The sequence below is a fragment of the Pelmatolapia mariae genome, linkage group LG17 (assembly GCF_036321145.2).
Source record: "Pelmatolapia mariae isolate MD_Pm_ZW linkage group LG17, Pm_UMD_F_2, whole genome shotgun sequence".
Lineage (NCBI taxonomy): Eukaryota > Metazoa > Chordata > Actinopteri > Cichliformes > Cichlidae > Pelmatolapia > Pelmatolapia mariae.
In genome coordinates, this window is record NC_086242.1 from 30,688,814 (window position 1) to 30,710,677 (window position 21,864).

Sequence of the window (21,864 nt, forward strand, 5' to 3'; positions counted from 1 at the left end):
TACCTAGATAAATAAATGATTAAAAGATACACTCAAATTAGGCGTATTTTTCCTGTGAAAATGGGGATAAAATAATATTGGATTCAAGCACCATTAGCTGGAAGCAAATGTCACCTGCACTGGATGTGAAGGTATTCTCAGTACTTGAGATATTTTGACAATTTTGAACATTTTTTAGGTCAGCTGTTTTGTATTACACGGCTTTTATACACTTTTCTCTGTGCAGGAGAAATGAAGATCTCTTAAAACGTAATGTGAACTTGGCTACCTGTGATAAATCATTATACAAATGAGCCAAACTTACTAATTTGAACACAAGGAAATAGGCCATTGCATCGGAAAAATAATAATGAATACTGCATTACTCCTCAGAATGCACTCTTGGGGAGAGATGTGCTAAAGAGTTCTCTTCTTCCCATATCTTTTTAGCACAACAAAATGATAAAAATACAGAAACTCTGAATTTTAGAGAACTGCAGCTTTTGCTGTTAATACAGCAGTTTGCTGATTACTCATTATGTTGTACTACACACCAATGTATGTCAGTTGGCTGATAACAGAAACACTAAAAATAAGTTCGTCAGTAAGGCATTGCACCACAGGTTTCTGGAACACTTTGCAAAAAAAACCCCATTTGTTGTGTTTTCCAAAATATTTTGGTAATATTATAATTAACATTACCAACCTGTGCATATGCCCGGTGGCTAGAATATCTATTTGGGGGCTTCTTTTTTTTTTTTTTTTTTTTTGAAACGCACCAATTATTTTAGTAACTACTGTCATCATTCTGGAAGAATGAACTTTCATCAGGACCATAAATGCTTCACTGTAGGACAAATGTCATCACTCTGTATGACTTTGAAGTGACTCGTACGTACAATGGCAATGCAGGGATTGAAAAGGGAATCACTGGACCAAATCCCCACCTGTAAAAAAAGAGGCGAACAGTCAGAACTCTTTGCAAAAATGAGGTGAGGTCCCTGTATTCTTCTTTTTTTTCCTTCTTCTAAGGCACCACAAGTTTGCCTTTTCAGAGCTATTCATCAGACTGTTTAATTTTTCCCTGCTGCTCAGTACACTGCTACATTTTCTTATACCTGAGAAGATGTAGTTTCATAGGCAGGTAAAGCTGGATTTTTAAAATGGGTTTAAACACTGGAAATTAAAAAACTAAAAAATGGAGCATGTATCTCTTAAGTTTGAATCTCGCACCACAGAGATGTGCACAGCAAATGTCATTTTTTTTATCATAGTCTAACCACAGGTGAACAAAGCATTTGACCCTTTTTCTATAACTCTCATTACTGATGATGTTTACTATTAGAGCAGCGTTTCAAGCTGTACTAAAATAAAAGAGACCTACATTCATATTCTGATAGTGCACTTTTTGTTTTTACAATTTCATACAAATTTAGAACTGTTGACAGTAGAGTCCAGGAAAGTAATTCTGAAGTAGCAGCAGATAGTTGCCCCTCCTTAAGGCGGGTACTTCCTGTTAAGATGGTGTTTTTCTGTTCCACCCTCACCTAGTGCCTGCTCATAGGGGTGCGTTTGATTGTTGGGCTTTTCATTCTAATGCTTTAAGCTCTATTGCAAAGAATGGAATAACATGTACTGAAAGTGATTTAGTAGGTGTCTTCTAATGGTCATTACAACAGCAAGAGTAGATACAGCAAATAGTAACTATAGCAGCAAGCTCTGAATGTATGTTAGCAATAAAACGGGACTGAAACTACAAAACATAAATAAAAGGGCATTCATCTTTTGTAGTTTCACTTTTGGTTTGTCAGGTAAGCTACATTAGGATAACAAGTTATATTTTCATTTTAATTCAGTTTTGAATGTGCAAATTTTACATGTACTTAGTTGTTATACATTTTACTGGTGCTAAGATGTCAAGTCCTCCTGACGCTTGAAGGAGCACCTGTCGTCCCAACATCCTTTGCGTTTCCAATATGGAAGAACTGGCGGTGGAGGTCCGTGGCTCCAACGGGGCTTATTACAAGGTAAATACCGGCTTATCAATGCAGTTTCAAACATAAAAGTTTTTCATACGGTACAGTATTCTAATTTAAGTGTCGTGGATTGTGGCAACATGATCCGACTTCCTCTGTACGTACCCGAGAGTTCGATATTAGCTTGTACTAGCAGTGCTAGCCATAGTTAGCAAGCTAAGCTAGCGTCACTCCCATGTCCTCGCCAGCTGACACTTATGAGGACCTTTCTTCAAAGCCAGTTTGGAAGAACCGCAGTCTTGCATGGGATAACTTGAATACGTAACACAAGGCAGGTGTTATTCATTTTATTTGACTTCTTGGGCCGCTTTCTCGAGCTGAAAGTTAGCTAACTTGATAGTTGCCTAGCTGTTGACGTCGAAAGATGTTGCTGAAGTAAGTAGTATCTGCATGTGTCATCATTGGCTATTGAGCTGATATCAGAAACACGGAGGACCAGCCCATTATACCTTCACGTAGTTTATTAAAGTGTGTCGTGGTGTGAGAGATTTTGAAGTCTCTCTGCACAGACTTCACGACTGACTGTCGCTGTCTATTATTTGATACTCCATCATGTCGAAGCTATTTTTTCGGTATGTGTGAGCCAGCTGTTCCTTGTCAATCCCGACCAGCTGGCATGTCGAGTGGGTCACTGATACCATCGACTTTAAAGCTATTTCTAGACGTGCTGCCCACAGCAACACCCTCGCCTCTTCTCCCCCTATGTCTCCTCTCTCTTCTCATTTTTCTCCAGACTTCCAAGTTTTTCTTTCTTGTCTCACCTTCACAGCCCATGACTTCTTTTGTACTACTGCATTTTCACACTGTGCTCATTGCTTTTCCTTATTTAACCCACCCGCCTTTTCCTGGGCGATTCTGTCCACTCTGCCACCCCTGGGTCTTAAACTCTTTAGACATACGTGTGTGTGCTTTCTTTGAATGTAATCAACACCATCCTTCACGCAAGCGAGACACATGGCTTAAATAAGTGTCTGAACGCATTGAACCTGGGGTTCAGTACTTTCAAGTCTGGTGTGTAGTGCTGGGTACCTCACGTTTGACACTAGCACAGGCGTTGTGGCAAAAAATGATCCACTGCCAAAACTGATTTCTGATGTTTCTGTGTGTGCGTGTGTGTGTGTGTGTTTTCTTTTTGTTGGTGCTTTTTTAATGATATCTTTACTTATGTTGTTAAATAGACTGTAGTCATTAGGATTTATGTAGGAGTTATACGTTAAGTAAGGAAATTACTAGTTTTACAGTGTTTTATGTCTCTCTGTTATTGTGCCTGTGTATGAAAGAACTGTGATGATATATTTGTTGCGTTTTCCACTGCCCTCTTGGCCAGATCTCTCTTGAAAAAGGCTTTTGTAATGTCAATAACACTTTCTGGATAAATAAAGGATATATAAAAGTAATTTTGCAGCTTCTACCTTGTGATAGGAATGTTGTTTCTAGCATCAAAATGACCTGATACCTTTCATAAGAGATATGTTTGACAGATTATAGCATAACAAGTAATTTTACAACAGATTAAATACAGGCGATCATTTTTTTGGCAAATGCTGGAAAGCAGTTCAAACTTAAACTTGCAAAACAAGTCCATACTTACCAAATATATCATTTTGTTTTTTATTTATTTAGATATTTTACGCACTAAACTATCTGTGTTGGTCGCTATCTGTTACCATCAGTGATGCTGATGTCACTGTCACAGTGTTAGCATACCACAGTATTAAATAGTAGTGCTAGACTATTATCGGTTGTGGTTACATATTAAGGTTTCAGACATGCTATCTCACATAGTGTAAGAAAGTATGATTGTTTACTGCAGATAATATTCTAATATGCTAATAAATGCAGTGTTAAACATGTTAAAACATAAACTAAGACAGTGACAACAAAGCTCTCTTTTTCTGTAGTAATTAGTAGTAATTGATCTAACTGCCGAATTACCTGAAGAAGCTCATGAAGCTGTCAGTGTCTCACTAAAATACTTTTCTTCAGTTCACTGCCACTGCCATTGTCCTTTGTTTTTGTCGTTCTTTTGTTTGTTTTCTGGTACGTTTTCTGGAAAGTTGCTGGTTTCACTGCCGGCAAGTTTGGCTTTGATTCAAAGACAGGAGGCCGAGCTGGAGGTGGCAGAAGTGAAGATGTTTAGATTTTCAGTAGAAAATGTAATGAATGGACAAGATTAGAAATGAGTACATCAGAGCAATAGCTCAGGTTGAGCATATTGGAGACAAAGTTAGAGAGGCAAGGCTGAGATGGTTTGGACATGTGCAGAGGAGGGACATACTGGAAAAAGGATGTTGAAGATGGAGCTGCCAGGCAGGAAGAAATGAGGAGGACATCACAGATGGTTTATGGATATAATGATGGAGGACATGCAGACTGTTGGTGTGACAAAGAAGAATGCTAGGGATAGGGTGACATGGAAGCAGATGGTCTGCTGTGGCAACCCCTGAAGGAACCAGCTGAAAGAAGTCTTTGTTTATGGCTTTCAGATTTTACTAGTCCAGTTTTAAGATCTCTGCTGCTGAGATTTAACAACAGTGTGATAGTTATTACATTTTTTTCATCCATATGAAAAATTAAAGCCATCGACGATCAGTTTACTAATAGATAAATGCCTTGCTCTTATTTTGAAAGTTTGGCTGCTATTACTCATTGAGTGTTGCGGCGGTCATCAGTATCAGTCAGCTGCTAATTGACATCCAACATCCTGAAAGTTGGAGTGAAGCTGTGGGAGGCTAGGCTACTTGGTTATTAAATTATTTGCAGGGGAGAAAAGTATTTAAAAATCAGATAATATAAACACATTATGTAATAGTTCTTTTACGAAAGCCAGTGTGTGCCTTCTATACACAAAAGCTCAAGATCACTTATCTGCGTGCACATGCCCACCTCCTGCAACAAATTGAATCTAAATCTGTGGGAAACGTAGTTATGTTCACATTCAGTTTTACTCTTTGTGCTGTCACACTGTATCCTAGTGTTTAACAAACGTGTTCAATTCGTTTCTTTTCATGCAGGGTTTTTAAGTATTTTAAATTCATTATTGTGCACATCCTTGTATACATCCTAGCACTTTTCTTCAAAATTGTTTGCTAGTGCTGTGCATATCTTAGCATGTTACTGCCAGTTGTATACAGATGAGACAGTGGCAAACAATCAGCAGGAGTGTGCATCTTGTCAACAATGCGTATATACTTTGTGTGCATGCACAAAATAAAAAAATGGGTTCCCATACCCAAAATGTCCCTTTCTCTGCTAGACATAAAAAACTCTTCTTTTAAAGCAGGAACTATATTTAACCACTGATCTGTGTTTCTGTCCCTCCTGCAGGGCTTTGTCAAAGATATCCACGATGACTCTCTCACCATTGCCTTTGAGAACAAGTGAGTCTTTACTTCTTCTGCATTTGACCAGTTTTCATAAAACATGTAAATGTAATATTTTATCATAGATCCAGAACCACCATGTTTTAGGTAAAATAAAAAAATTGGGTCTTTTTTTTGTCAGTTGGCAGCCAGAACGCCAAGTGCCCTTCAGTGATGTCAGGATGCCCCCACCTGCTGATGTCAAGAAGGAGATTGGAGAGGGTGACGAGGTGGAGGTGAGGACACAGATATAAGTTCTCTCTTTTTTTCGTTTCCTCTTGTCCTCACCTGCTTCTTTCTGTATGTGCCTTATCCTGCTTGTGTTTTCGTCTCCTGGCAGATCTTTTCTAGAGCCACTGAACTTGAGCCGTGTGGTTGGTGGTTGGCTAAAGTCCGCATGATGAAGGGAGATGTGAGTAAAACCTTTTTTGTACATGTGACTATAGGCACTATGAAGAGTATCCCACTTATTCTTTTTTTTTTGTTGAACCTTTCCATATTTCCAGTTCTATGTGATTGAGTATGCAGCCTGTGATGCGACTTACAACGAAATAGTGACCTTTGAACGTCTGCGTCCGGTCAACACCAACAAGGCCATCACCAAGAACTCCTTTCACAAGTGCTTTGTCCCGGTTCCTCAGGATCTACAAGAAGCGTATGTACAGCACCTTTACAGCAACAAAATTAGAGACAGACAGATTCTAACTAAATTCACAGGCTTGTTTACTTCATTAGCAGTGAGAGTGTGTATATGCAGTAGAGCCTTTATTGTACCTGTTATATATGGTCTGTTTTCTCATTTTTTCAGATGTAGATGTAAACTGTTTGTTTAAGGATTGGAAGGTAATATGTTTTTTGTTTTTGTTTTTTATGGACAGGTGCCAGAATGAAAATGCTCATAAAGACTTCAAGAAAGCCGTGGGAGCCTCTCACATCTCATACTGCCCTGAGACCAGCCAACTAGTGATTGTGGTAACTGGCTTTCTGTGATTCTGTGGTGACATGTGGATATTTACAGTAGCACCAAGGCTACACCTTTATCCTGCCCTGCATGTTTGTGTAATATATGACTCAGCTGTTCATTTCTTTTAGTGATCACGAGCAGAGGAGTATCCCTGCATATTTGCACAAGTCTTTTTATTTCCTCTGTGTGTGTGTTTTAGTCCACCAACGAGACGACAGTGAAGCGTGTGTCTTTGCTGAGTGACATGCACCTGCGCAGCCTCAGGACCAAGCTACTTCTAATGTCACGCAACCAGGAAGCCACAAAACACCTTGAGGTAGGGTGATGGCAAGAAAAAGACCTGTTACTGAGATGTTCTGGGGTTGCTGTATGCACTGTAGTTGCCTTGGAACAATCACAGTTGGTAGTTCAGGCCATTTATTATGGTAAATGGTAAAATACAATCCTACTGCTTAAAGTAAGCTAAAACAATAGCCAAATTATACTTTTTAGTTGAGCAATTGTCGTTTTGCTTATAGCTTTTTATTGTGCCATTTAGTATTGGGCAATGATCTCCAGAGACTGATTGTTGTATAATACCATAATATAATACAATATAATACAATAATTGAGGTGGGAGAGTGGGGTTAACATAGTGCGGTGCACCTAATGCAAACTGTGTGGCTGAAACTTAAAAATAAGAGAAAAAAAAGAAAGAAAGAAGTAGGTAAGTAACTGGCAAGTTTATTTTCTACTTCCAGTTCAAAAAGAACTAACGTGTGCTATTCCAGCAGTGTGGCCTTCATATACAGCAGGGATGGGGGAACTCCAGGCCTCAAGGGCTGGTGTCCTGCGGGTCCTTGATCCAACACAGCTGATTTAAAAGGCTAAATTACCTTCTCAACATGCCATAAAGTTCTCCAGAGGCTGATAATTAAGTAATCATCTGATTCAGTGTGTGCTGACCCAGGGTGATATCTAAAATCTGCAAGACACCAACATTTCAGGCCTGGAGTTCCCCACCCCTGATATACAGTGATGGATGATTTAGCCTATCATTGGGTGACTGTAAGTAGGCGGATGCTAGCTGAACAGCAAAAACTGTATAAAGTTATAACATTTGACAGACCTGTTTCTTTAACTAAACTTTTTTTTCAACAAACTTGTTCAGTCTGTTTTGATTGTTTTGTTTCTGTTTTATTTTATTTTTAAAGTAGCTCACCTGTCTCTGCTCAGCCCTGCATCATGTGCCCCTCATACATATTAATCTTTCAATCTAAAGAAGTTAAGGAAAGAAGACAAAGTAGCATCTTTCCAAATACTTTAAAATCACATCTACAGACAGGAATCCTCTTCTTCTTTGACCTCTAGTTTTGTGATGATGGATCAGTGTAGCCGTTCCTTACAGAGTTTGAAGTTGCATCTGTGTCACAAGTGTCAGTAATGTGTAGAAATACTGAAATGAAGATATAGTGAAGCTGATAAAGTTAATGACTCATGAATCTGATAAGTGTAATGTAATGCATGGAAAAGCAAGACAAAAAATGCCTTGATTGGCAAGCCACTAGCAGTTACTCTGATCATTGTCAGTCCATGAGCTCAGCATCCTTGGACACAACCTTATTACCAAAGATATTTCAATAATCTTGACCTCTGTAAGGTCGAGCATTTAGTTTTAGAGTTTAAATTAACAGTACGCTTAAATTTGTTATTGTTCAGTTTTTGTACAGGATGAAAGCTTCAGGCAGAGCTGACTGAGTTCATTGATTGTGACTATGTCCTTGTGTTTTTCATAGAACTCCAGGCACTTGGTGTCTTCCTTCCAGGAGGAGTTTACAGTGAGACTGGATCTAATGGGCCTGGCCATTGGCAGCCATGGTAGCAACATCCAGCAAGCCCGGAAGGTTCCAGGTGTAACTGCCATTGAGCTGGATGAGGAGTCAGGCAATTTCAGGATTTATGGGGAGGTAGGTTGGTAATACAGGAGGTAGTAGGGTTACTGGATTGTACACCAGGTAAAATAACTATTAAAAACGTCACAAATGATCTAAGTCACTTTTTAAGGATGCTATTGACATAAAATTCTCACCAGATGTGAGCCAATTCATACATGCAAAGGAATCAAACCATAGATGTCCGTAAATTATGTGTAATAATGAGAAATGACTCAGTTACTGAAGTTCATTCAATACTTTGTACAAAAGCCTTTGTTGGTGACGAGACCTTCAAGGCGCCTCCTGTATGGAAAAGTAGTTGTAATGTGGGATTTATGTGATTCTTCTACATAAATAGTCTTTAAATCCTAAAGGGCTCTTCTATGAACTCTGAGTTTTAGTTCTTTCTCTAAAAATTTTATAAAGGATTCAGGTCAGGTGATTGGCTGGGCCATTCTAGCAGCTTTTTCTTCCTCTGAAACCAGTTGAGAGTTCACTTGGCTGTATGTTTTTGATCATTGTCTTGCTGAAACATTCACCCTCATTTCATCTTCATTATCCTGGTGGACAGCAGACGATTTTTATCAAGAATGTCGTGGCACATTTTCCCCATTCATCCTTACTTCAATAATATGAAGCGTGCCAGTGCTGTATGCTGAAAAACAGCCTCGCACCATGATGTTCCCACCTACAAACATCAGCCTTTGACCTCCTGCAGTGCCTTATGGCATCCAAAGGGTTCATTTTGGTCTCATCTGACCAGACTGTTTCCTCTGAGTATTTCACAGGCTTGCCTAAATGTTGTTCAGCAAACCTTAAACACGCTTCAGCATGCTTTTTCTTCAGCAATGGAGTTTTGCATGGTGAGTACAATTGTACTAAAACAATTGTACCTGCTGATTCCAGGTCTTTCTGTTGCTGGGCTCTTGAACAACTCTTCTGATAATTATTTTCACTACGCTGTCTGAAATCTTGCAGGGAGGTCGTTTTATGTTGAAAAATTTGCAGCAATAAGGTTGTGAAGGTCTTGCGAGAGCTCATTGGTTTTACCCATCTTGTATGTTTCTTGTGAGACATCTTGGTAATGGGACAGCTTTTTATAGGCCATCAGTTGGGACTGAATCAGCTGATAATTAATTTGCACTAAGTGGGAGGATTGCTTTCTAGTTACTGATAGATTTCAGCTACTGTCATGATTTTCCATGCCTTTTTTCACATTTTTCATGGGTTGTTACCGATGTCTGGTGACAATTTGATGTCAAAAGCACCTTTAGAAACATATTTACTAAAAGCAAAATAAAAGTAGTTTGCACATTTGCAAGTGATGTCGAGGGTGACATGGTGTTTAAGATGTGCACTTAAACTGGTAAACAGTATAGATGCTTTCTCTAACGGTGAACAAGAAGAGAAGTAATAACATATCTTTCTTATGAAATTGTTGCTTTTAGTTGACGAGATTCCTACAAAGAAATGAACACCATTTAAAGAATCCATAATTATTCCCATATGGCAGGTTATGTGTGACGTAATATGAAAATGCTGACGCGAAATTGGATTTGCTAAGTCTCTTTTTTTTATGGTCTCACATGGAGAATGTTATTTATAAGAGAAATAGCGTGGGACTATTTAGACGTGCTCTTTGTGAATATATTGTACATGTTTTGCAGTGGTAACGGGGTTGTGTATATGTTTTAGCTGAGTGTGTAATATATGTAAGCGACCCTGTGTCTTCCTTTAGACAGCAGAGGCAGTAAAGAAAGCCAGAAGCTTCTTGGAATTTGTAGAGGATTCGGTCCAGGTGCCAAGAAACCTTGTTGGTAAGTAGATTCAACTATTTTTAAGAAGGGTATAAAGAAGTTGGTATTTAGTAACAGCAATGAGTAATTAGTAACAAGTCATTCATTCAGTTATTTGCTCAACTTCTCAGCAACATGAATCTAATTTTTAAACAAAAACTTTCATATACTGTGCTTATATATCCTCAGTTTACTAGTGTCTCATCTTTTTGACCTAAGCTGCGATGTCCCACCTTTTGATCTTTTTCTCTTTTCTTTGTCTTTAGGCAAAGTGATTGGTAAAAATGGTAAGGTCATCCAGGAGATAGTGGACAAGTCCGGTGTGGTGCGTGTCAGAATAGAAGGAGACAACGATACCAAGCAGCCCAGACAAGAAGTAAGCCTGCTACTGCGACGTGTTTACCCCCAACTGATAAAGCACTGATCACTATGACAGATGTTTAAAAGTCTATAGGAGTCAGAGCGCACAAACAGTGTCATTTAGTTGGACAGTCCCATATTAACATCTGTGTTGTGTTTTTTTGTTTTGTTGACACAGGGAATGGTCCCATTCACATTTGTCGGCACTAAGGAGAGCATTGGCAACGTTCAGGTCTTGTTGGAGTACCACATCTCTTACCTAAATGTACGAGCACCTTTGTGTGTGAGCGTGCATGTGTGTCTGCGTGTTGCGTTTGCTAACCTTTTTCAAATGCTGCAGTGTGAATTCCCAGCTATGTCAAGCTGCTTTTAATGTCCACTCTGGCACAAGACTAATGACACTGCCTGGCTTTTAGCATGGAAACAGCACACAATAAACATTGCTCAAGCAGGATTGCTTTTTGTATGTGCTTTGCAGATAGTGTTCTCAGATGTGTTATTATAATTTCTTATATTTAGTTTGATTTGAATATTAAGTGCAGAAGGATGGAAAATATGCAGTAAGTAGAAATAATATTGAAATAATAATATAACAATATTGTCAAAATATTTTATATTGGAGGCCGTTGCTTTAGTTCCAATGAAGCCTCCGTTTCCATATTGATGAGCTGGATTTTAATTTACCACCAATTCAGTCTTTAGCAAGTAATCTTATATAAAAACGTAGTGCAGGATTCATAGATATGTGAAATTTGCTCTTCTGTCTGTATTTTGCTGTGTATCCATTTTGCACCATGTGTATGTGTGTGTCCTGTGCTGTTTGCATGTTTTGTGCTGCGTCGGTGCTTCGTATGTGCTTTGTTTTGCACCGTTTGTGTGTAGGACATGGTGGAGCTGCTTGCAGAGGGCGCGCAGCTAGCGGAAGAGCTGAGGCAGATTGTGGATTATACACAGGGAGGCAGCCTAGCAAGATTAAGAATAAACAACACAAGGCACACTGGATGTGATGTAGATGTGTGTATGGTCATTATGCATGTGTGTGCCGTAATGACTATTTTAAAACAAAGCTCTCAGATTTGCATTTTTTATTTATTTAGTTTAGAACATACTGCTTTTTTGTGTTATTTATCGTCTTCCTTTGCTCTAGGAGGTGGAGCAGCTTCGTCTGGAACGGATGCAGATTGACGAACAGTTGCGTCAGATTACCCAGGGGCACCGACCAGTTGACAGGGACAGGGGAGAGAGGGGGGAGAGAGGAGGCGGGTATAATACAGAAAACAATGCCAATGCCTCCTCTACGTCTGTGCATGGCAGTCGCTCATACAACAGCCGAGGACGTGGGCGCAGGGGCCACAACTACAGCACTGGATATGGTAGGCATCTCTAAAAATCAAACGCTATATGTGCAAAAAAAATCACATATACAGTAAAATCATGCAGGAGGTCAAATGTTTGGATTGTTCACACCTATAACAAGGTGTATAACTATTTCCTTCTTTCTCCCTCTTTGTTCTATCCTTTTTATGTGGGTTATTCTTTCTTTCTTTCTTTCTTTTTTTTTGTCTTCTCACGCGTGTTTGGTTACACTCAGGCAACACCTCAGAGCAGTCCAACGCCTCTGAGACAGATTCTGAGCGCAAAGATGAGCTGAGTGACTGGTCTCTGGCTGGAGAGGATCATGAAAGGTGAGCTTACTATGATCCATATACTGCATTATCTCACCATTTTTTGACTAAACTGCTGGTTTCTGTTCTGTGTGATCAATTTCATTTGGTTTGGTGGACTTGCAGGGAGCGGGAGAGAGGCCCACGGCCACAGAGAGATGGCCGCAGAAGGCCAGGACCCGGCCGAGGAAGAGGAAGGGGACGAGGAGGAAGAGGAAGTTACAGCAACAGCTCTGGTAAAATTGATAATTTAAGGACAGTAGGGACACTCTAATTTGTCTAGGGAGCTTGGAAAGAAAAGCGTCTGGACTTTTTTAAGTTTCCTTGAAACGTCTTCCAGGAAACTTAAAGAAGGCCAGACGCTTTTCTTTCCAAGTTCCTTAGACTACGATGACCTGGATGATTGAGAACCTTCACAGACATATTGACACTCTAAGTTATCATTTTCTTCTGTTAAAGTTCTGTTTGAAAGTTTTTGCCTATTAATCTGATCCTGTATGTGCAGCAGGGCCTCGAGACCATGAGGACAACCATCACTATGGAGCCTTGGAGGCAAACACAGAGACCGATCAGACAGCTGATACAGATGCTAGCGACTCCAACTTGCCTGCAAACCGCCGCAGAAGATCTCGGCGACGCAGAACAGACGAGGATGCCACTCTGATTGATGGCATGAGCGAGTCAGACAACGCCTCTATGAGTGAAAATGGAACGGGTATGAACGTTACTAGATATTTGTTGTTGTTGTTGTTGTCGTTGTCTCACACAGTGTATTCAGGTTATACCGACGGCTGTTCTGAGCTGTCAGGACTGTGCAGCAGTGCATCATTTCTATTTTGAAACATAAAGGGAGTCAGTCCAACTCAAAAGTAGATCACAATTGTAGATCGCAATGTAAGTCCCTCGACCCCAATCCCTCTGTTTGTGATGACCTGACACCTTTAGATGACCAGGAAGCTAAACCTCAACGTCGTAATCGTAGCCGACGTCGCAGAAACCGTCTGCCTGAAGAGAGGCAGCCAGGTAACCAGGCAACTGGATCACCTAGTGTGCCCTCCTCCAGTGAGCACTCTGAATGACTTGACTAAAAAAACCTTGTGTTTGTTTGTGTTCCACCAACACCATGCTAAACACAAACTATGGAAAACTGAGCAGTCGTGTTCTTGGCTTTTGCTATTTGATTCAATATGGCTGATCAATACTGTAATATAGCATTTTCTAACAAGGTTTGGTACGTAGAAATATAAGTATGCATCTCTTTTTAGCAGAAAACCTTTTTTTACTAATAACTTGGTCACAACTTGCTTTTGCTTTGTCATGCTGACATTAACAGCAGTTAATAGTCTTGTTTGTGTGGTGTGTCATTGTAAATTGTTCTAACATATTTTGGTGTAATCTTGAATCTAAAATGCATAATTAGTAAAAAGTTATTCTCAGACTGTGAGAAAGGGCACTTTTCCATTAACTGTGTACACAGGTTTAATAGTAACTCACTTGACACTGCAAATGCTGCTGTTGTGTGTGTTTCACTAATCTACAAGAACTGTGACTAAAGACGATACAATCCTGATGAAGTTTGGAATATCTGAAACAGATTTGTGCAGCATTCATCTGCTCTGATATGAAGGAGTCAGTCTTCATGTGCTTTCATGGTTTATTTTCTCTCTTGTTGTATTTGTGCAGTTACTGTGGCTGACTACATATCCAGGGCTGAGTCTCAGAGCAGACAGATGATCGGGAAGGACTCCCAGAAAAACAAGGAAGTGGTCAGTACCTAGTTTACAATATCCTCACTTCTCGCTGCTTTAAAAGCCTGGCAGTCACTGGTGATTTAGTGTGAATCCATTCATTCTTCATTCTTTCTCACCCACCACGCACTGTTTGTCCCACCTTTCTGTTTAGGGTCAGGTGGATGTCATCGCTGAACACAGCCCAAACTCTGCCGTGGCAACCACTAATGGTTCTAACGGTGCAGCCGATGGCGACGGCGACGGCAACAATGGCACAAGAGCTCCCAGGTCTTCCACTGAGAAGTCCACTAAAGTCTCCTACAAGGGGGAATCTAACCCACAAGCTGTTGTTAATGGACTCTCCTAGTCAGGGCAAGGAAAATGGTTTCAAATATTTGAACTTCTAGAGCTGCACTTGATTGAATCTCCATGACTGGAGCAGCTTCAGAAGTGAACCATAACATTTAAAGCACTGTTCTCTCTCTCTCTTTTTTTATTTTAGATTTTCCAAATATTTGAGACCTGTTCCGCTGTGCAAATTTCAGAGGTCAGAACCTGAACCTCCCTTTTTACACCTGTTTTATCCAACTATTCATTTTACTTTTTTTTTTTTTTTTTTTACAATAGTTCTTCCTGTATGAGCTTGCCAAAGATAGTCAAACACACATAAACTTACAGATGTGTACATGAACTGTACTTTTCAGTCCTGTCTTCACTGAGAGCTCTGGGAGAGGCTGCACTGGGTACAGCGTTTATTAAATCAGACAGGGATTCCACTCAAACCCATACTGTGGTATGAATGCAGCAGTCCTTTTTCTATTGGTAGAAACATCACAGCAGGGTTTTAAAACATTAACAAAAAGAAAAAAAAAAGCCTTTTCCTAGTTGGATCCAGAAAAATGCTTCCATAAACTTATTTCAGGATGTAAATTAACTGATCTGCATGGGCAGTAGCACAGTGCAGATTGGCTTGTTGGAAACCCCAAGTATGTTTGACATACACGTGATTAGCTGTCGTGCCTTGAGAGTAGATTCAACATGTCGTTGCCTGGCTCTGCACGCCATCTGAAATCCTTTCACCTGTTTCTGTGTTAGCCTTCATCTGCCACAGCGGAACCAGACACGGCGTCTCCATGTGCTAAATGTTCTCTTATGGTACTGCGGGAGGTGAAGGCAACCACTGAAACACCCCAAAAGGATTTTAGGGGCATCTTTTTGAAGTCAGGGGTGTCTTCTCGTTGTGGGGAGGGTGGGGATGAATCCAGTTATCCTTTATATATATAAATATATATATATATATATATAAATATATCTGTTGAAGAATTTCACATTAGCTGCTTCCTGTTTTTCCAATATGCAACCACTTGGGTCACAGAAGAAATGCTTTTACATCGTGTCTGGAAAAGAAACTGTAGAAGAGTTGTTTTCTTTGCACTGAAACATAACCTTTCTTCTGTTTAAAACGTGATTGTAGTTGAGTCTGAAAACTGGCTTGTTACCGTTTAGTGCTGGACAGATATGTACCATCAGTGCTCGGTCACCTGGAAACATCTCATTCCTAAACATTGTTTCATTACGTACATCACGAGTAATGCTTGATGCTGATTTATTTTTTTCCCTCACTGGGAATTCAATAAAGTCACTTGAGTTTCTTTTAGGGTATTGTCCACTTTTATCTGCCCACTGTTGGGGAAAACAGAGCCCTGTAAGAATCGACCACTGCGGTGTTGAGATGTTTCCAGAAAACCTTGCCCAGGTGACGATGTCATTTTCATGGTTCTTCCACACTGGCTGGCTGGAAACTGGTCATGACTGTTCCACTAAGGAAGGAGATATATTTGGTTTATTTATTTTTAAGAAAATGTACAGTATTTAAAAAAACAAACAAAAACAATCTCTTCTGTTTTCTTGACACTAACATGCGATGCTTAGAGGTTTTCTTTTGGGACAAATTTGGACTACTGAGAGTTGTGACATCCCAAGTGTTTTTGTTGGGTCAACTACAGTAAAGTTTTTTTTGTTGTTTTTTTAAGGATCGTCTGGTTGGTTGATGTGCAATATGTTTTGTATGCAGGTGGTTCTTAAATAAACTTGATCTTTCATGTAGATCTAAAACCCATCTCTGTGTCTTGCTTGTGAGCGTTAGCTGTACACATACTTTTCAGGAATGCTGCGTCGCTGCATTGTGTGAAGATTCTGATTTGGATAGCGAATGTGACAATAGCCTGCGTTTATTGATGTGTAAAGTATACTGGTGCAGTTCGAGTTTATTAAACAAGGTTCGTCTTTTTCAAAAATTGCGACATGACCCACATCTGCACATCATCTAACTCTTGACCAAGTTTATTGAAAAGTAGCTTGTTAGTTTTTGTATTATCCTGCAGCCAGAAAGATTATGAAATGTATGAATAGAAAGTAGGCATCCTTTACTAGCCATGATTTGTATATGATAGCATCTTTTACAAGTTAAAAACTTATGAAATAAGAAATAGGAAAAGCTGTATCTTTGGCTGAATGTAATGAATGAATTACCACAGATGGGATCCTGCCATCATACCCTCTTGGCTTCTGTGGAGTCACAGGCAGTTTCATGTTGCTAAGTTGTTGATTTGGTCACCACTCATTGTTTCAGTATCCATCAGACAGAATTTATTTTTCAGCATACAACTGGCTTCTTTTCACTGGCTAATGAAGCTTCAAAAATTTTCCATATGCAAATGCAAAATGTTTCACCTGCTTAAGTTGATTTAAATGCCACAAATCTGCTTTTGAGTGAATTAACCCGTTACATTGGAACATTGCATAAGTGTAATTTCAGTAAGCACAGAAACTTTTTTTGAAGTTTCTGCTAATGCTAAAGTGTTCAAACCAACTAACATTTTACCACATTAACAGCGTGCTGTCGCCAAAAAAAGGCATTTTCAAGTTAATGCAACATAATATTCACGTCCAAATGTATCTAGTAAAATCACAAGTACAAAAACGGTCTTTGTTCTCTCACGAAATGCATAATACTCAATGACTCCATTAAGTTTAGTAACTGCTTATGAGACATCTGTAGGTTGGACTAAGAAACACTCTTCATGTGTGATCTTAAAAAACACAAAACAACATAATTTGAAGTTGTGTCAAATGGAAACCTCTTTATAGGATTTCACAAAGTCAATATAAACTGAGCAGTAATAATGACAGGATTCTGGTCTGCACTTGTACAGTGTGATTTTATTTTTAGAACAATCAGTTAGAAAAACTCAGACTTTCAAGTCAGTCAGTGCATGAATAAGATCAGCATCTCCACTTTTATTTCTTGGCCTGCCCGTCCATCAGATCCTTCGCTTCGTTTATCTTTGCTGCTAAGTAGGGAGATCCACCTGCAACACACACACACACACTTCACGTTGAACAACAAAACAGTTTCTTTTATTATGCAGGATGTTGACAATACACCTAAGACCTGTTAACAGACTCGCCACTCATGCTTAACAGCTCAGGACTACATTCTGAAGTTAAATGTTATGTAAACTTTATTTATACAGCACCTTTCACAGGTCAAAACCCACAAAGTGATTTACAATAAAAACAGGCATATAAAACACAGAACATAAAAAGATAAAACAGCGTACATATGACATCATACAGCCTAAAACTAGTTAAAAGCCAGTCTGAATAAGTGAGTCTCCAACTGCTTGATTTTTTTGCATGATCAACTTTTCATTGTAAATAAAGTGCAATTGTGAAACGTGGTCACCGATTTTTACGAAGGTTCTCGAGCCAGTTCAGTGTTTTCCAGAACAGAGCTGTGTTGGTTTTTCTGCAGTGGTTAAAAGCTTTTTAACCACTGAGAAGAACTTTATTCCTTGATTTTATTTTTTGGTTGACTGCAATCAAGTTTGAAACTATTTTATTGTTTTATACACCTTGATATATAATCCTAACGCTGAACACCTATCTGGACTTTGTGGACCTTGTATCATATTTGTACATTTGGCAGGACTATGTCTGAATGAACTTTTTATGCTTATTCTTTACTCTCAGACCACTGGCTGCAGCTGAAATAATAAAGCTAAAACTGTCTTACACAAATGGAGCATTCACTTTTATTCTGTCAGCCTATTTTGTGTCTTAATCATAGAGCTGTGATACTTATGTCTTTTATATATTTGGTCTTTTCCAGTCTTGACCCAAGTCCTTAAAGCACACAGGCATTCTTACATTTTAACACTAAACTACTGCACAGTGCTGGACATTTCCAGACACTGACACTGCTAACTTGATTGCTTTCAGCCTGAACTGTGTGCTTAACCTCTTCATGTTTTGTACCATCTTACTTTTTTCCCCCATTTTTGTAAAAATTCTGTTGCTCTGCTTTCAGTATACATGTCTCTGATTGGTCTGATGCTTCAACATAACCATTTTTTATCCACATTTGCTCACAGCTACACTGGGAAGTCCCTGCTTGACTTATAAAGTTGACCACTGTTGTAGGCAAAGGCAAGTTAAGCCAGATAATGGAAAGATACTCTGAGTATACTAAACTTTGTTCATAGTATTTTAGTAGTATTTTGTTTATTTTTTATTTTAACTAGATAACAGACTCATCAGAAAAATAATCAGTCTGTGAGTAAGCACTAAGCTTTCTCTTACCTCTGTCTGGATGGTTCAGGATCATCAGTTTTCTATGAGCTTCTCTGATCTTATTCTTGTTGGCTGTGGGACTGAAGACAGAATAGTGGTTCAACAGTAAATGTATGTAACAGTGAGTTATTATGAGTGATTAGTGGTGGTTGTTAAATGTGCTGCTGTAGTGGAGAGACTACAAACAACACAACAAGGTAGCCGTGCAGCACAAGACCAAACCTCTCTGAACCTGGAAGTATTGTAACATCACAGATAGACTAAGAATCAGTGCTAAGTGCTGATCAGCATCCACATACCTGACACCTAAAACCAGAGCAGCTTCTCTCTTTGTCATCTTTGGTTCAAATCCACCTCTATAGTAACCTCCTCCAAATGCCTGTAACAATGTGTGCAGTCGAGGTTACGAGTTAGGAAAGAGAAAACTAAATGCAGACTGAATGCAAAGACCAACATGTGTCTGTGTTTTCTGCACATCAAACTGGCAGAGTTATCACAGCAAACACGGGTTCCTTCTTACAGTTTTAGGGAAGCTCTGAAGGGCCTGTTTCATCTGGGGTTCCATCTGCTTCATGGCCTGCATGGCATAGCGACCTGGTACATGAAAAAGACGAGACGTTTACAGTTATGGGCAAATCCACTTTATCTCAGATGACAAATCAATCTGTGGATTTGTCCCTTAAATGATTTACTGTTAACACTGATGTGGTTTAGGGTTGGGCGCCGGAGCAACTAACAATACTTTTCCCACGATAATGTTACTATCACAGTACAACAATACAGATACAGTACTTACACTACAAGACCACCTGTAATATATGAAAATCTGAGAATATTTTAAATAACAAAAAATCACCTAGCTTAAAACGAACTACCAAAAAAAAATTGTCTTACATCCACTGAGGTCTTCAGTTTCTGCTTAATAATTTATTTGTTGAAAATCAATAAAAAGCCAACTTTCAAACTTTCATCTTTTATCTGTAAAAATACTTCAAGTTCTACTACCTTTGTTTAGGACATGATACTGGTATATGGGGATTCTAAAAGTCACATCATAGTTTGCCTCCAAATATCATGTCACCTCTCCCCTCACTTTTACATTTCACGCCTGCCTTTCTTTCAAGTTTATTAATATTATACAATAAACTCCAGTTATTCATGTCCACCTATTTACAAATTAATACTTATAATCCATGACCTACTCCAACATAATGTTTGTGTAATCAAAGTAAGCATGTCATGCCACCCTTATCTGATTTTTTCCTGCACTTCAAACTTCCTAAACTTTATATAATACTACTCCCTTAAAAGTAAATACTGCCCAGAGATTAAATGACCTTGGCAGAGGTTTGCACTCTCAGTTTTCTGTAATGTAACTGTTCTTCATAATTTAATATCTGCTTTGGAGGTGAGGAGCATTTACATACTGTTAAATTAAACCTTAAACACAAGGTTTCATGTAGTTTCTGTCAACACACACAGGACTTGCCCTTGACCTACTGATAGATGACAAACGGAAAACCAACATAAACATGAACGATAAATCATTCAGTGGTTTTGGTTTTGAGTCAAAAAAAATCTGTTATGATATGGGACGGATTGAACAACAGTCTTCCAAAATATAATATTTATCATTTGTGATGATGGTGCTGCAAAACACCAACTATTATAACTGCAAGTCTATTCATCAGACTGTAAATCTGTGTTTTACACTGCCTGCATTTCCACCAGCCTTCCTTCCCTTTAGATTAAATTTACAAAGTGCTTTTCTACTCGCAGTCTACAAACATTTCTAACAATGCTTTTTACTATACATACTATGCATGGAAAGCTCTGTGCAGTCACACTGCTGCTGCGCTGCCTGCAACATGTGTTGCATTTAGTCTGCATTGTGTTTAACCTTTTTCTATGTTAAACATTAAAATTTGCTTTACTTTTGTTAAATATGCGGCTCTGCTCTATATGTTTGTGATCAGTCACTTGCTGCCAAAACCGCCTCTTTTATGCGAGCGCTGTCATTGCTAGACCAGGAAATCCAGGGTCGCGTTACTGAGTTGATATCTAGCTTAACCTGACCACTTAGTTAGATTGCCGATGTTGAGAGGTCTAACCACACAGTTATATTTTCTTCATTACATTATTTGTAAGACAGTTTAAGCCTCTTATTCCTGCTCGGGATAGTATATTAAGCAAAATGACACTATAAATGTGCAGAGTGCAAATAACACTATTAAAAAGTTGTCAAAAACATTTGTAAATTTACAAAAATAGAACTATGTAGAGCTATTTTTTATGTCATCCATATATGTGTATGCATTTTGTTTAATAGTTTCCTTGCATTTCAAGTGCTTTGTACTGAAGTTCAATCTCCATGGTGCTGTACACTCGTGAAACCCTGTCTGACAAAGTTAACAACAAAATTTTCCAGTCACGGACCTGCAAATCCAGCTGCTGCCAGAGCCAGTCCCACTGCCACCATGGAGCTGGCCTGCGGAGACAGAAAGATGGAAATCAGAAAGCTTCAGGACATTAGAGGACACAAAGCAAATCAGCAGACCAGTGACCGCGTTGGAGCACGCTGCGAAACCCAAGCGGCGTGTTTACATTTGATTTAAACCTATCAATGGTCCAATTATCAGGCTAATAGTGACGTGCTGGTTTAAATAATAAGAACATCAAACTTTAGCTTAGCTTGGTCCTGTCGTGTTGGGTCATCATATGCACGTTTAAGTAAAGCTAACACTAGCTTAGCTATTAAAAATAACGCCTTCAAACGCTATTTCCGTAGTCTCTCGAGCATGCAACCATTTTCACATTTCATGTGGTAAATCACGATTTCAACTTACCATGTCTCTGTGTTATGTTCCGTTTATGCTAAAGATTACGACCATAACTTTTGACCTCTTATGTTTTCGTGGCTCAGGCGTCCATGTGTTTATGCCGGAAATGAAAGAGAACTGTCGTAAACGCCGGGTAAACGCAACTCACAGCTGTTTCGTTGGTTTCTAGCGTTTGTGTTTATTCCTGGATAAATAAAGAGAAATTTGCGGGACAATGTGAAAGTTATTTGACTTTATAAAGTCATACAGTTAAAAGAAAAAAATACCGGTTAAAATTTTTAAGGGAAACATTTTTTTAAAAGGAAAAAAATGAAATGAAAATAATACTTTACCCAGTTTATGTCAATTAAACAAATATGCTGTTGTGATTCTAGGATGAGACAGTAAAGTACAAGTAGTGAATGTGCAAACTTGTGTTAATGCTTATGCAAGGTAGTTTGTTAGTGTGACAGATACTTCAAATAATACTGTAAGAAATATAGTAATAGTGCAATTATACTTAATAGCTGTGATGAGGTGGTAGAAGAGCAGTGTTGATTATTTTATTCAGGTGTCTAATGGTCTTTGGGTAGAAGGTGTTTGAGA

General features: G+C 38.9%; 2 protein-coding genes across 5 annotated transcripts; one reads left to right on the forward strand and one right to left on the reverse strand.

Annotated features, from left to right (window-relative positions):
- The first annotated feature begins 1,929 nt into the window (after positions 1 to 1,929).
- On the forward strand, positions 1,930 to 14,420 carry fxr1 (FMR1 autosomal homolog 1). 4 transcript variants are annotated; one of them, XM_063501153.1, is made up of 18 exons: positions 1,930 to 2,006; positions 5,343 to 5,395; positions 5,520 to 5,613; positions 5,718 to 5,789; positions 5,884 to 6,032; positions 6,256 to 6,349; positions 6,541 to 6,657; positions 8,117 to 8,287; positions 9,993 to 10,071; positions 10,317 to 10,426; positions 10,589 to 10,675; positions 11,558 to 11,783; positions 12,002 to 12,095; positions 12,201 to 12,310; positions 12,580 to 12,789; positions 13,020 to 13,136; positions 13,758 to 13,840; positions 13,977 to 14,420. In XM_063501153.1, the coding sequence occupies exons 1-18, from the start codon at positions 1,956 to 1,958 to the stop codon at positions 14,169 to 14,171; spliced, it is 2,112 nt and encodes a 703-aa protein (XP_063357223.1). In that variant the 5' UTR covers positions 1,930 to 1,955; the 3' UTR covers positions 14,172 to 14,420. The 4 variants fall into 4 exon arrangements, with proteins under 4 accessions (XP_063357223.1, XP_063357225.1, XP_063357224.1 ...); XM_063501155.1 differs by having other exon boundaries at positions 12,583 to 12,789; positions 13,020 to 13,097; XM_063501154.1 differs by having other exon boundaries at positions 11,561 to 11,783.
- Positions 14,421 to 17,006: 2,586 nt separating this feature from the next.
- Positions 17,007 to 21,394, reverse strand: dnajc19 (DnaJ (Hsp40) homolog, subfamily C, member 19). The gene is made up of 6 exons (XM_063501167.1): positions 21,286 to 21,394; positions 20,876 to 20,927; positions 18,960 to 19,033; positions 18,739 to 18,818; positions 18,449 to 18,519; positions 17,007 to 17,175 (listed from the first exon to the last, which is right to left on the reverse strand). Exons 1-6 carry the CDS (start codon positions 21,286 to 21,288, stop codon positions 17,105 to 17,107), a joined length of 351 nt encoding a protein of 116 aa, XP_063357237.1. The 5' UTR covers positions 21,289 to 21,394; the 3' UTR covers positions 17,007 to 17,104.
- Between the last annotated feature and the right edge of the window lie 470 nt (positions 21,395 to 21,864).

Bases quoted from the DNA above. Each gene is read 5' to 3' on its own strand.
- fxr1 (XM_063501153.1), top strand. From the start codon at position 1,956: ATGGAAGAACTGGCGGTGGAGGTCCGTGGCTCCAACGGGGCTTATTAC. The intron at 12,096-12,200 runs GTGAGCTTACTA...GTGGACTTGCAG, and splicing joins GCTGGAGAGGATCATGAAAG to GGAGCGGGAGAGAGGCCCAC. The intron at 12,790-13,019 runs GTATGAACGTTA...TGACACCTTTAG, and splicing joins TATGAGTGAAAATGGAACGG to ATGACCAGGAAGCTAAACCT.
- dnajc19 (XM_063501167.1), bottom strand. The intron at 19,034-20,875 runs GTCCGTGACTGG...TTCATGTACCAG, and splicing joins GGCAGCAGCTGGATTTGCAG to GTCGCTATGCCATGCAGGCC. The intron at 18,520-18,738 runs GTATGTGGATGC...TTCTGTCTTCAG, and splicing joins GCTCTGGTTTTAGGTGTCAG to TCCCACAGCCAACAAGAATA.